This window comes from Coregonus clupeaformis, chromosome 6 (assembly GCF_020615455.1).
Source record: "Coregonus clupeaformis isolate EN_2021a chromosome 6, ASM2061545v1, whole genome shotgun sequence".
Classification (NCBI taxonomy): Eukaryota; Metazoa; Chordata; class Actinopteri; order Salmoniformes; family Salmonidae; genus Coregonus; species Coregonus clupeaformis.
In genome coordinates this window covers 31,569,479-31,582,990 of record NC_059197.1, presented here as the reverse complement: position 1 = coordinate 31,582,990, position 13,512 = coordinate 31,569,479, and the positions used below count along the sequence as shown (strand labels likewise).

Genomic DNA, 13,512 nt, shown 5'->3' with positions numbered 1-13,512 from the left:
ATAGTGCTTCATGAAATGGAACAGAGGAATGGAAGACTGTCCTTATGGCCAGGGGGCTTTCCTCGCCATGCCTTATGGCCAGGGGGCTTTCCTGGCCAGGGGGCTTTCCTCACCATGCCTTATGGCCAGGGGGCTTTCCTCACCATACCTTATGGCCAGGGGGCTTTCCTGGCCAGGGGGCTTTCCTCACCATGCCTTATGGCCAGGGGGCTTTCCTGGCCAGGGGGCTTTCCTCACCATGCCTTATGGCCAGGGGGCTTTCCTCACCATGCCTCGAAACAGAGAGAACCAGCTGGAGATTTCAGTCATGACTCATGACAATACTAGACAGGGGGAGACAGGTGTACTGACAACACACTGTTTCAGAGGGGTAAGGGAAGGGTTGGGGTGGGGCTGGAGAAAGGACTGGGATGTGAATGGTTGTCACGGTCGTTGAAGGACGGGTCAGACCAAGGCGCAGCGTGAAATGCATACATGGTTTATTTCACCGATAAACACACAAACAAAACAACAAACCAACGAAACGTGAAGTCCTCAGGCTAAACACAAAACAAGCCTACACACGGAACAAGATCCCACAACTAGTGATTGCCAACAGGCTGCCTAAGTATGATCCCCAATCAGAGACAACGAGCAACAGCTGCCTCTGATTGGGAATCACACCCGGCCAAACATAGAAATACACAACATAGAATGCAAACATAGAAAATACAAGATAGAATATCCACACCCTGACTCAACATACAAGAGTCCCATGAGTCAGGGCGTGACAGTACCCCCAAAAGGTGCAGACTCCGACCGCACAAACTTTACATAACAGGGTAGGGGCCGGGTGGGCATTCCGCCTCGGAGGCGGATCCGGCTCCGGGCGTGACGACCTCTCACTCTCCGCCTCCCTGTTGCGCCCCTGGTCTGGTCTGGACCTCGGCGCGCTGCTTCCCCTCTCCTTCCTCCCACGATACTCCAAGCCCTGTCTGGACCCTGGTGTGGGAGACCCCGAACCTGGAGAGGGGCTGACATCTGGGTCTGGACTGGAGCCGCTGACCGGAGCTGGACCGGGCACCGGTGGAGCGGACTACTCAGGCTCCGGACTGGAGCCGCTGACCGGAGCTGGACTGGGCACCGGTGGAGCGGACTGCTCTGGCTCCGGACTGGAGCCGCTGACCGGAGTTGGACTGGGCACCGGTGGAGCGGACTGCTCTGGCTCCGGAGTGGAGCTGCTGACCGGAGCTGGACTGGGCACCGGTGGAGTGGACTGCTCTGGCTCCGGAGTGGAGCAGCTGACTGGTGCCGGACCAGGCACCGGTGGAACAGGCACGGGCCGTGCCGGACTGGACACACGCATCATTGGTCTGGTGTGAGGAGCAGGAACGGGCCGGGCCGGACTGGCGACACGCACCACTGGCTTGGTGCGGGGAGCAGGCACGGGCCGGACCGGACTGGGAACACGCACCACTGGCTTGGTGCGAGGAGCAGGAACGGGCTGGACTGGCGACACACACCACTGGATTGGTGCGGGGAGCAGGCACGGGCCGGACCGGACTAGGAACACTCACCACTGGCCTGGTGCGAGGAACAGGAACGGGCCGGGCCGGACTGGGAACACACACCACTGGCTTGGTGCGGGGAGCAGGCACGGCCCGTACCGGACTGTGGAGGCGGACTGGAGGTCTGGAGCGAAGAGCTGGCACAACCCGTCCTGGCTGGATGCCCACTTTTGCACGGCAAGTGCGTGGTGCCAGCACAGGACGCACTGGACTGTGCCGGCGCACTGGCGACACAGTGCGTAGCTCCGCATAACACGGAGCCTACACGGTCACACGCTTCCTAGCGTGAGTACGGGGAGTTGGCTCTGCTCTGAACCCAGGCTCCGCCAACCACCCCGTGTGCCCCCCCAAAAAAATTTATTGGGGCTGCTTCTCAGGCTTTCGTCGTGACCGCGTCCTCTTGGGTCGCCGTTTCTCCTCTCCTGCCTGGGCTTCCTCCTTCGCCCAGGGTCCTCTATCGGCTACTCTCTCCTTCTCCACCCTCATCCCTTTCAGGGCCTCCATCTGCTTGGCCAGATCCTCTCTTATCTCCCCCCAAGTCCATGATCTCTGCTCCACTACCTGTGTCCAGGGTGTCTGCTGCTCCTGGGCACGCTGCTTGGTCCGTGTTTGGTGGGATCTTCTGTCTCGCTCCCCGTTGAAGGGCGGGTCAGACCAAGGCGCAGCGTGAAATGCATACATGGTTTATTTCACCGATAAACACACGAACATAACAACAAACCAACGAAACGTGAAGTCCTCAGGCTAAACACAAAACAAGCCTACACACGGAACAAGATCCCACAACTAGTGATTGCCAACAGGCTGCCTAAGTATGATCCCCATTCAGAGACAACGAGCGACAGCTGCCTCTGATTGGGAATCACACCCGGCCAAAACATAGAAACACACAACATAGAATGCAAACATAGAAAATACAAGATAGAATATCCACACCCTGACTCAACATACTAGAGTCCCATGAGTCAGGGCGTGACAGTGGTACAGCACTATTTCATTTATTCACTAGGACATCCTGTGGGCTGAGAATATGCTCTAAGGTGGGGGGGGGTGAGGGGAGGAGGAAGGGGGGGTTGTGGTTTATGTGTCATGTAACAGGAAATGAGACACGTATGTTCAGAGACCAATGACTGTAGGGCAGAGACGTACCCATTTGTCCAAATCCACTGCCTGTGGTTGGCAGGGAGGGAGGGAAGGAGGGGGGGGAGTAAGAGACAAAACAGAGCAGTAACTACAACAGGTATTTCATATTTAAATGGTTCTAGGCCTAACATGTCCTGGTTCTGTTGTCCTGGTTCTGTTGTCCTGGTGTGTGGGTGGGACTTTTGTCTGGCATACATACTCTACACTCTTAGAAAAGAAAGGAGATATCTAGAACCTTAAAGGGTTCTCCCATGGGGACAGCCGAAGAACCCCTTTGGGACCCTTTTTTTCTGAGTGTACGATACTTCAGTGTCTAGTATCTACAGTATACATGTACAAGCGTTCAATAAACCATTCAGTTTGACCTTCTGAAAGACAGCGGAAAAGAAAGCGGTGTCATGATGTGTGATTGTGTGAACTATGTGTTGATGGTGGAAAATATCAAAGTACATAGCATTGTCGTTCTCAGCATCAGAGACGATTATTTTCTTGAGGTGGCTGTACCGTTCTGTGGGTGGAGGATGTACCGTTCTGTGGGTGGAGGCAGTACCGTTCTGTGGGTGGAGGCAGTACTGTTCTGTGTGTGGAGGCTGTACTGTTCTGTGGGTGGAGGCAGTACTGTTCTGTGGGTGGAGGCAGTACTGTTCTGTGGGTGGAGGCTGTACTGTTCTGTGGGTGGAGGCAGTACTGTTCTGTGGGTGGAGGCAGTACTGTTCTGTGGGTGGAGGCAGTACTGTTCTGTGGGTGGAGGCTGTACTGTTCTGTGGGTGGAGGCAGTACTGTTCTGTGGGTGGAGGCAGTACTGTTCTGTGGGTGGAGGCTGTACTGTTCTGTGGGAGGTGGTGACATTATGGAGAGGGACACAGGTGGGATAGCTTAATCATGAGAATAAGGCATTATGAAAGAAACAACAACCTGAAAACTACAGAGCTTATCACGTCTCAGCATCTAAGCTCCAGTGTCCCTCCCTCCCTCCCTCCCTCCCTCCATCCCTCTCTCCCTCCCTCCCTCCCTCCCTCCCTCCCTCCCTCCCTCCCTCCCTCCCTCCCTCCCTCTCTCTCTCCATCCCTCCATCCCTCCCTCCATGTGGGACTTCTATCTGGATACCAACCCTCCCTCTGTGTTGGACCCCTACCTCACTCATGTCCACGGTGTTAGCCAGCATCTCCTGCAGTGCACGGACTGACAGGGACTGTTCCAGGATGAAGGCACAGATGGCCAGATCTGGAGGACAGTTCTGGAGGGGGCAGAGGTCAGAAGTTTGAACAGACACTTTTAACATAACTATTTTTTAAACATTTGAAGCTATGCATCATTTATTTACAATGTCTCATTTACATAACATTTTTGTCATTTAGCAGACGCTCTTATCCAGAGCGACTTACAGTTAGTGAATACATATTTTATATTTTTATATTTTTTTTATACTGGCCCCCCGTGGGAATCGAACCCACAACCCTGGCGTTGCAAACGCCATGCTCTATCAACTGAGCTATATCCCTGCCGGCCATTCCCTCCCCTACCCTGGACGACGCTGGGCCAATTGTGCGCCGCCCATGAGTCTCCCGGTCGCGGCCGGCGGCGACAGAGCCTGGATTCGAACCAGGATCTCTAGTGGCACAGTTAGCACTGCGATGCAGTGCCTTAGACCACTGCGCCACTCAGGAGTCTCCTATGATAACAAAAATGTTGGTATCTTTTTTCGACTCCTAAGTAAGTGGTTGAGATTTTGGAAATACAACGATTGAAAATACCTTCGATTTTTACTTCACAGTCTCTTTATGTTCTTTTTTTTTTTTATGAGATTTTTTTTTTTTTTCGTGAGGCATATGAGATGGTATTTATTTTGCGTGAGGCATGTGAGATGGTATAATGTTTTTGTGAGGCATGTGAGATGGTATTTTTTTTGCATGAAGCATGTGAGATGGTATTATGTTTTTGTGAAGCATGTGAGATGGTATTTATTGTGCGTGAGGCATGTGAGATGGTATTTATTTGAGTGGGGCATGTGAGATGGTATTTTTTTTGCATGAGGCATGTGCGATGGTATTTATTTTAGCATGAGGCATCTGAAATTGTATTTTTTTGCGTGAGGCATGAGATGGTATTTTATTTGCGTGAAGCATGTGAGATGCTATTCTTTTTGTGAGGCATGTGAGATGGTATTAATTGTGCGTGAGGCATGTGAGATGGTATTTTTTAGCATGAGGCATGTCAGATGGTATTTTATTTTGCGTGAGGCATTTGAGATGGTATTTTTTTGCGTGAGGCATGTGAGATGTATTTATTTAGCATAAGGCATGTGAAATGGTATTTATTGTGCGTGAGGTATGTCAGATGGTATTCTTTTTGCGTGAGGCATGATATGGTATTTTTTTTGAGTGAAGCATGTGAGATGGTATTACTTTTGTGAGGCATGTGAGATGGTATTTATTTTGCATAAGGCATGTGAGATTGTATTTATTGTGCGTGAGGTATGTGATATGGTATTTTTTTTGCGTGGGGCATGTGAGATGGTATTTTTTTTGTGTGAGGCATATGAGATGGTATTTTTTGCGTGAGATGTGAGAGATTGTATTTTTTATGTGAGGCATGTACATGTTTTCTTTTTTGTGAGGCATGTGAGATGGTATTTTTTTGCATGAAGCATGTGAGATGGTATTTATTGTGCGTGAGGCATGTGAGATGTATTTATTTAGCATAAGGCATCTGAAATGGTATTTATTGTGCGTGAGGCATGTCAGATGGTATTATTTTTGTGAGGCATGTGGGATGTTTTCTTTTTTTGTGAGGCATGTGAGATGGTATTTATTTTGCGTAAGGCATATGAGATGGTATTTATTTTGTGTAAGGATATGTGAGATGGTATTTTTTTGCGTGAGGCATATGAGATTGTATTATTTTCCGTGAAGCATGTGATATGGTATTTTTTTTGCGTGAGGCATATGAGATTGTATTTTTTTGTGAGGCATGTGATATAGTATTTATTTTGCGCAAGGCATTTGAGATGGTATTTATTGTGTGTGAGGCATGTGAGATGGTATTTTTTGCGTGAGATGTGAGAGATGGTACTTTTTATGTGAGGCATATGACATGTTTTCTTTTTTGTGAGGCATGTGAGATGGTATTTTTTTGCATGAAGCATGTGAGATGGTATTTTTTTGGTGAGGCATGTGAGATGATATTTTTTTTGTGAGGCATCTGAAATGGTATTTATTGTGCGTGAGGCATGTCAGATGGTATTATTTTTGTGAGGCATGTGTGACGGTATTGTTTTTGTGTGAGGCATGTGAGATGGTATTTGAATGGTGCGTTTTCGTACCTGAGCGTTGGATGTGGTCTCCAGGTAACATAGTCGGTTTCCGAAGCCCTCACAGGCCAGACACAGTTTGATCTGTTCCTTCAGGACAGACGCAGTGCACTGCAGCACCACCTGGTCATCCTGTACAACATACAGAGAGAGGGGAGAGAGACACCGTCAGTACACCAGCAGATCCTAGCCAAAACCCAGTGCACTGCAGCACCGCCTGGTGCAGAGAGAGACACCGTCAGTACACCAGCAGATCCTAGCCAAAACCCAGTGCACTGCAGCACCGCCTGGTCATCCTGTACAACATACAGAGAGAGGGAGAGAGACACCGTCAGTACACCAGCAGATCCTAGCCAAAACCCAGTGCACTGCAGCACCGCCTGGTCATCCTGTACAACATACAGAGAGAGGGGAGAGAGACACCGTCAGTACACCAGCAGATCCTAGCCAAAACCCAGTGCACTGCAGCACCGCCTGGTCATCCTGTACAACATACAGAGAGAGGGGAGAGAGACACCGTCAGTACACCAGCAGATCCTAGCCAAAACCCAGTGCACTGCAGCACCGCCTGGTGCAGAGAGAGACACCGTCAGTACACCAGCAGATCCTAGCCAAAACCCAGTGCACTGCAGCACCGCCTGGTCATCCTGTACAACATACAGAGAGAGGGGAGAGAGACACCGTCAGTACACCAGCAGAACCTAGCCAAAACCCAGTGCACTGCAGCACCGCCTGGTCATCCTGTACAACATACAGAGAGAGGGGAGAGAGACACCGTCAGTACACCAGCAGATCCTAGCCAAAACCCAGTGCACTGCAGCACCGCCTGGTGCAGAGAGAAAACTGTCTGGATATATACTGAAAGTCTTCAAAGTATTCACTTTTCTTGTGTATTTTTCAGTCTCGATTTCAGATAAAATTTAAGTTGGAATTCACTCAACCAGTAGTCACAACAGTAGACTCTGTTACCAGTCATAGAGCCCTTTGTACCAGTTGACACACCAGTAGACTCTGTTACCAGTCATAGAGCCCTTTGTACCAGTTGACACACCAGTAGACTCTGTTACCAGTCATAGAGCCCTTTGTACCAGTTGACACACCAGTAGACTATGTTACCAGTCATAGAGCCCTTTGTACCAGTTGACACACCAGTAGACTCTGTTACCAGTCATAGAGCCCTTTGTACCAGTTGACACACCAGTAGACTATGTTACCAGTCATAGAGCCCTTTGTACCAGTTGACACACCAGTAGACTCTGTTACCAGTCATAGAGCCCTTTGTACCAGTTGACACACCAGTAGACTATGTTACCAGTCATAGAGCCCTTTGACAGACAGCTATCAGGAGAGACTAAGACCCTTGTCACCTGCTCTACTTGTCACCTGGTCTCCTGCTGTGGTGACAAGCCTGCTAACAGCCTCTCACAATGGGGTGGCGCTAATAAATACCTACAGCACATCCAATCAGTCACACACACACACACTAGCACATGCTAACTGTCAAAATGCTAACAGACAGAATGCTAACAGACAGTAATGTATGGCTCCTGTCACAGCAACACTGCCATGGCCTGCAGAGACTGCTGTAAATACAATGAGAAACACCACCTCCCCTGTTAACAAACACCTGACACACACACACACATTCCCAGCTGTTTCAAACACTCACTCATTATGTAAGGAGATCGATCTCTCTCTCTCTCTCTCTCTCTCTCTCTCTCACACACCTCTCTCTCTCTCTCTGTCTCTCTCTCTCTCTCTCTCTCGCCCCCTGCCAAGCACGCTCTCTCTCCCTGCCGCACACTCTCGCTCTCCCTCCCTCCCTCTCTCCAGCACACACACTCTCTCTCTCTCTCTCTCTCTCTCTCTCTCTCTCTCTCTCTCTCTCTCTCTCTCTCTCTCTCTCTCTCTCTCTCTCTCTCTCTCTCTCTCTCTCTCTCTCTCTCTCTCTCTCTCTCTCTCTCTCTCTCTCTCTCTCTCTCTCTAGTCAACATTTCTGTTTAGTGACAGGTGATGACCTAGTGTTTTGGACAGGTGATGAGTTACAGGGTCTTTGATGTCCAGCTAGGAGGAAGGATGAGGGTAATGGGGGGGGTCATTACTCTACCAGCGTTCCGTGCTATAGCTGTAGTATGATATAACGGGCTGATACGTGGTGCGGCTCAGTGACATCATAATGCCCTCTCACTCTCCTCCTCTCCTCTCCTCTCCTCCCAGAAGCCTCTCTGCTGTTCCTCTGGTTCCACAGCACAACACGCTATCTCCTCTTTTCCTCTAGTTAGGCTCTCATCTATCTTTCTTTAGCCTAGATACGTCTCCTCTGTCCTGTCCTCTCACCTTCAGCTCTGAAGAAAGTAGAGCAACCTTCCTTCTCTCCTCCAGGACTACAGTACAACATCAACCTTCCTTCTCTCCTCCAGGACTACAGTACAACATCAACCTTCCTTCTCTCCTCCAGGACTACAGTACAACATCAACCTTCCTTCTCTCCTCCATGACTATAGTACAACATCAACCTTCCTTCTCTCCTCCATGACTATAGTACAACATCAACCTTCCTTCTCTCCTCCAGGACTATAGTACAACATCAACCTTCCTTCTCTCCTCCATGACTATAGTACAACATCAACCTTCCTTCTCTCCTCCAGGACTATAGTACAACATCAACCTTCCTTCTCTCCTCCAGGACTATAGTACAACATCAACCTTCCTTCTCTCCTCCAGGACTATAGTACAACATCAACCTTCCTTCTCTCCTCCAGGACTATAGTACAACATCAACCTTCCTTCTCTCCTCCAGGACTATAGTACAACATCAACCTTCCTTCTCTCCTCCAGGACTATAGTACAACATCAACCTTCCTTCTCTCCTCCATGACTACAGTACAACATCAACCTTCCTTCTCTCCTCCATGACTATAGTACAACATCAACCTTCCTTCTCTCCTCCAGGATAATAGTACAACATCAGTTATGCTATGCTCCTGCTAGTCTGCTGGTCTAACTCATAACTCATTGTGTATCAATTAGAACAGAGACCGACTGGATCACAGAGAAGCAAAACAAGCCTTTTACAGTAAAGCCTGGAGTGAAGACTGAATGCTCCTCCTACTAATTCTAGTTGAACCTTTTGTCTGTGACAAAAGACAATGACAGCGTAAAAACAGAGGCTGAACTGAGCTGAACTGGGCAGAATTGAGCTGGAAGATGGTGTTGAACTAGGCTGAACTAGGCCTCCCATGTTGTGTGTCTATGTGAGTGAGGTGGTAGTGTATGTTGGGGGGAGTGATCGTCCCCTGATATGGGGCTGGAGATCTGCTCTGGACGTCTAAAAGCAGACCGACTCAGAGACACTGAGACAGCCCAGCCCAGCCCAGCATGATCAGATGACACCTCCAACCCATAGAGGTCAGTACACACACACCCTGCAGCACTACTCGACCTGCTAGCTGCTCAGCATTTTGAAGATATCATCTACACACACACACTCACACACACACACACACACACACAGACACACACACACAGACACACACACACAGACCGACAGCGATAAAACAGGTTCATGTTTACCACAACGACACAGTGCTTAGACACTTATCTACAGGGAGGGGAAAATCATATTTTTGCTGTCAAGTATACTCTCTCTCCCACAACCATTTAATGCAGTTTAAAAACAGGGTTTCACATTTTTGTTTTAACCCTAAACTGGCACACCTGGTTAAATTAGTCAAAGGTGTAGGGTTAAAACAAAAATGTGAAATGTCTGGGGGGGCCCCCGAGGAGAGGGTTTGGGAAACCCTGGTTTAAAATGTGATGTTGAATATGAATTAGCTGACCAGGAGAAGTAGAGGGCTGTATGTACCTAGAGGTTTGAAAACTTCAACTCTGTCGAGAACAAAAAGCAGCTCCAAAATATCAACAAACAGCAGATCCAGGACTTGGTTTGGCCTTCTGCCCTGACCAGAGCCTACTGATGTAGGTCACCCCGTGTCCAGACCATCGATTAGAAGCCTGCTCACAGAGACGGAGTAAGGGATGGGAGAGGAATGGTCAATATGGGTCCTTAAAGGGGCAGGGGAGAATACTCTTTGAATATGAAGCTTTTGTCTGCCTTCTGCTGATACTGATGAACTGCAAACCTCCTACTGATACTGATAAACTGCTAAACAAACTGCACACACTCCAGATGACACACTTCCTGCATTGACTGAATTGAAAAAACCAACCCTGCCCTTCTCACCCTCCCTCACCCCTACCCTGCCTCTCACCTTCCCTCACCCCAACCCTCCCTCATCCTCCCTCACACCAACCTGCATCCCCCCCTCCCTCACACCAACCCTGCATCCCACCCTCCCTCACACCAACCCTCCCTCACACCAACCCTCCCCCACCCTCCCTCACACCAACCCTGCATCCCACCCTCCCTCACACCAACCCTCCCTCACACCAACCCTGCCTCTCACCCTCCCTCCCACACCAACAAGATCTCATATTTTCCCATTGAAATTCGACGTATTATGGATGAACGTCTATATTTTACGCATTCATTCCACGTGGTTACAGGGTTAAAACAGAAACAACTCAAAAGGTGAACAATTTAGGTATTAATTCAGAGTGGTTAAGGTTAGGGCTATGGTTTGGGGAAGGCTTAAAATAAAATAATTCAAAACGACGTGCTATTACCATCACGTATTCTCACGGCTTGCAAGAGCATTGTGAACTGTGGTGGTGCAGTGGTCTGAGAAGCGTGCTCCTGCTCCGAGCATCACAAGTTCGCACTGGGTGCTGGGCTTAAAAAAATTATAATTGTGAGCACAGAGGAAGGCATATATCGACGTTCTCAGGACCTTTTCAAACATCAAAAATTGAAGTGTAATTCTAGTGATCAGGCTGATGAAACACCCCAACCCTGCCTGTCCCTCTCCCTCACCCTGCTTCTCCCTCACCCTAACCCTGCCTCTCCCTCACCCTAACCCTGCCTCTCCCTCACCCTGACCCTGCCTCTCCTCTCCCTCACCCTGCCTCTCCCTCACCCTAACCCTGCCTCTCCCTCACCCTGCCTCTTCCTCACACTGCCTCTCCCTCACCCTGCCTCTCCTAACCCTATCCCTGCCTCTCCTAACCCTAACCTTGCCTCTCCTAACCCTCACCCTGCCTTTCCCTCACCCTGCCTCTCCTAAACCTCAGCCTGCCTCTCCTAACCCCTCACCCTGCCTCTCCTAACCCTGCCTCTCCTAACCCTCACCCTGCCTCTCCTAACCCTATCTCTGCTCTCCAAACCCTCACCCTGCCTCTCCTAACCCTCACCCTTCCTCTCCAAACCCTCACCCTGCCTCTCCTAACCCTCACCCTGCCTCTCCTAACCCTCACCCTGCCTCTCCAAACCCTCACCCTGCCTCTCCTAACCCTCACCCTGCCTCTCCTAACCCTCACCCTGCCTCTTCCAACCATCACCCTGCCTCTCCTAACCCTCACCCTGCCTCTCCTAACCCTCACCCTGCCTCTCCTAAACCTAACACTGCCTCTCCAAACCCCCTCACCCTGCCTCTCCTAACCCTCACCCTGCCTCTTCCAACCATCACCCTGCCTCTCCTAACCCTCACCATCACCCTGCCTCTCCTAACCCTCACCCTGCCTCTCCTAAACCTAACACTGCCTCTCCAAACCCCTCACCCTGCCTCTCCTAACCCCTCACCCTGCCTCCCCCTCACCCTGACTCTGCTAACCCCTCACCCTGCCTCTCCTAACCCTCACCCTGCCTCTCCTCACCCTCACCCTGCCTCTCCCTCACCCTCACCCCTGCCTCTCCTAACCCTCACCCTGCCTCTCCTAACCCTCACCCTGCCTCTCCCTCACCCTGCCTCACCTAACCCTAACCCTGCCTCTCCTAACCCTTCACCCTGCCTCTCCCTCACCCTGCCTCACCTAACCCTAACCCTGCCTCTCCTAACCCTCACCCTGCCTCTTCCAACCATCACCCTGCCTCTCCTAACCCTCACCCTGCCTCTCCTAACCCTCACCCTGCCTCTCCTAAACCTAACACTGCCTCTCCAAACCCCTCACCCTGCCTCTCCTAACCCTCACCCTGCCTCTTCCAACCATCACCCTGCCTCTCCTAACCCTCACCATCACCCTGCCTCTCCTAACCCTCACCCTGCCTCTCCTAAACCTAACACTGCCTCTCCAAACCCCTCACCCTGCCTCTCCTAACCCCTCACCCTGCCTCCCCCTCACCCTGACTCTGCTAACCCCTCACCCTGCCTCTCCTAACCCTCACCCTGCCTCTCCTCACCCCTCACCCTGCCTCTCCCTCACCCTCACCCTGCCTCTCCTAACCCTCACCCTGCCTCTCCTAACCCTCACCCTGCCTCTCCCTCACCCTGCCTCACCTAACCCTAACCCTGCCTCTCCTAACCCTTCACCCTGCCTCTCCCTCACCCTGACTCTGCTAACCCCTCACCCTGCCTCTCCTAACCCTCACCATGCCTCTCCTAACCCTCACCCTGCCTCACCCTAACCCTAACCCTGCCTCTCCCTCACCCTGCCTCTCCTAACCCTCACCCTGCCTCTCCTAACCCTAACCCTGCCTCTCCCTCACCCTAACCCTGCCTCTCCCTCACCCTAACCCTGCCTCTCCTCTCCCTGCTTCTCCCTCACCCTAACCCTGCCTCTCCCTCACCCTGCCTCTCCCTCATCCTAACCCTGCCTCTCCCTCACCCTAACCCTGCCTCTCCCTTACCCTAACACTGCCTCTCGCTCACCCTAACACTGCCTCTCCCTCACCCTAACCCTGCCTCTCCCTCACCCTGCCTCTCCCTCACCCTAACCATGCCTCTCCCTCACCCTCACCCTAACCCTCCTCACTCTAACCATGCCTCTCCCTCACCCTAACCATGCCTCTCCCTCACCCTCACCCTAAACCTGCCTCTCCCTCATCCTAACCCTGCATCTCCCTCACCTTAACCCTTCCTCTCCCTCACCTTAACCCTGCCTCTCCCTAACCCTAACCCTGCCTATCCCTCACCCTGCCTCTCCTAACCCTCACCCTGCCTCTCCCTCACCCTGCCTCTCCTAACCCTCACCTGCCTCTCCTAACACTATCCCTGCCTCTCCTAACCCTAACCTTGCCTCTCCTAACCCTCACCCTGCCTTTCCCTCACCCTCACCCTCACCCTGCCTCTCCTAACCCCTCAACCTGCCTCTCCTAACCCTGCCTCTCCTAACCCTCACCCTGCCTCTCCTAACCCCTCACCCTGCCTCTCCTAACCCTCACCCTGCCTCTCCTAACCTTAACCCTGCCTGTCCCTCACCCTGCCTCTCCTAACCCTAACCCTGCCTCTCCCTCACCTGCTTCTCCTAACCCTCATCCTCACCCTGCCTCTCCTAACCCTCACCCTGCCTCTCCCTCACCCTGCCTCTCCTAACCCTAACCCTGCCTCTCCTAACCCTCACCCTGCCTCTCCTAACCCCTCACCCTGCCTCTCCATACCCTCACCCTGCCTCTCCTAA

General features: G+C 51.4%; 1 protein-coding gene across 6 annotated transcripts in view; it reads right to left on the bottom strand.

Annotated features, from left to right (window-relative positions):
- ryr1b (ryanodine receptor 1b (skeletal)) overlaps positions 1–13,512 on the bottom strand; it is a 215,757-nt gene that overhangs the window by 183,573 nt on the left and 18,672 nt on the right. For all 6 annotated transcript variants that reach the window (XM_045220046.1, XM_045220041.1, XM_045220050.1 and 3 more), the window contains exons 2-3: positions 6,013–6,132; positions 3,826–3,927 (exon numbers count right to left, since the gene is read on the bottom strand). In XM_045220046.1, coding sequence (XP_045075981.1) covers positions 3,826–3,927; positions 6,013–6,132 — 222 coding nt within the window. The remainder of the gene's footprint in view (positions 1–3,825; positions 3,928–6,012; positions 6,133–13,512) is intronic.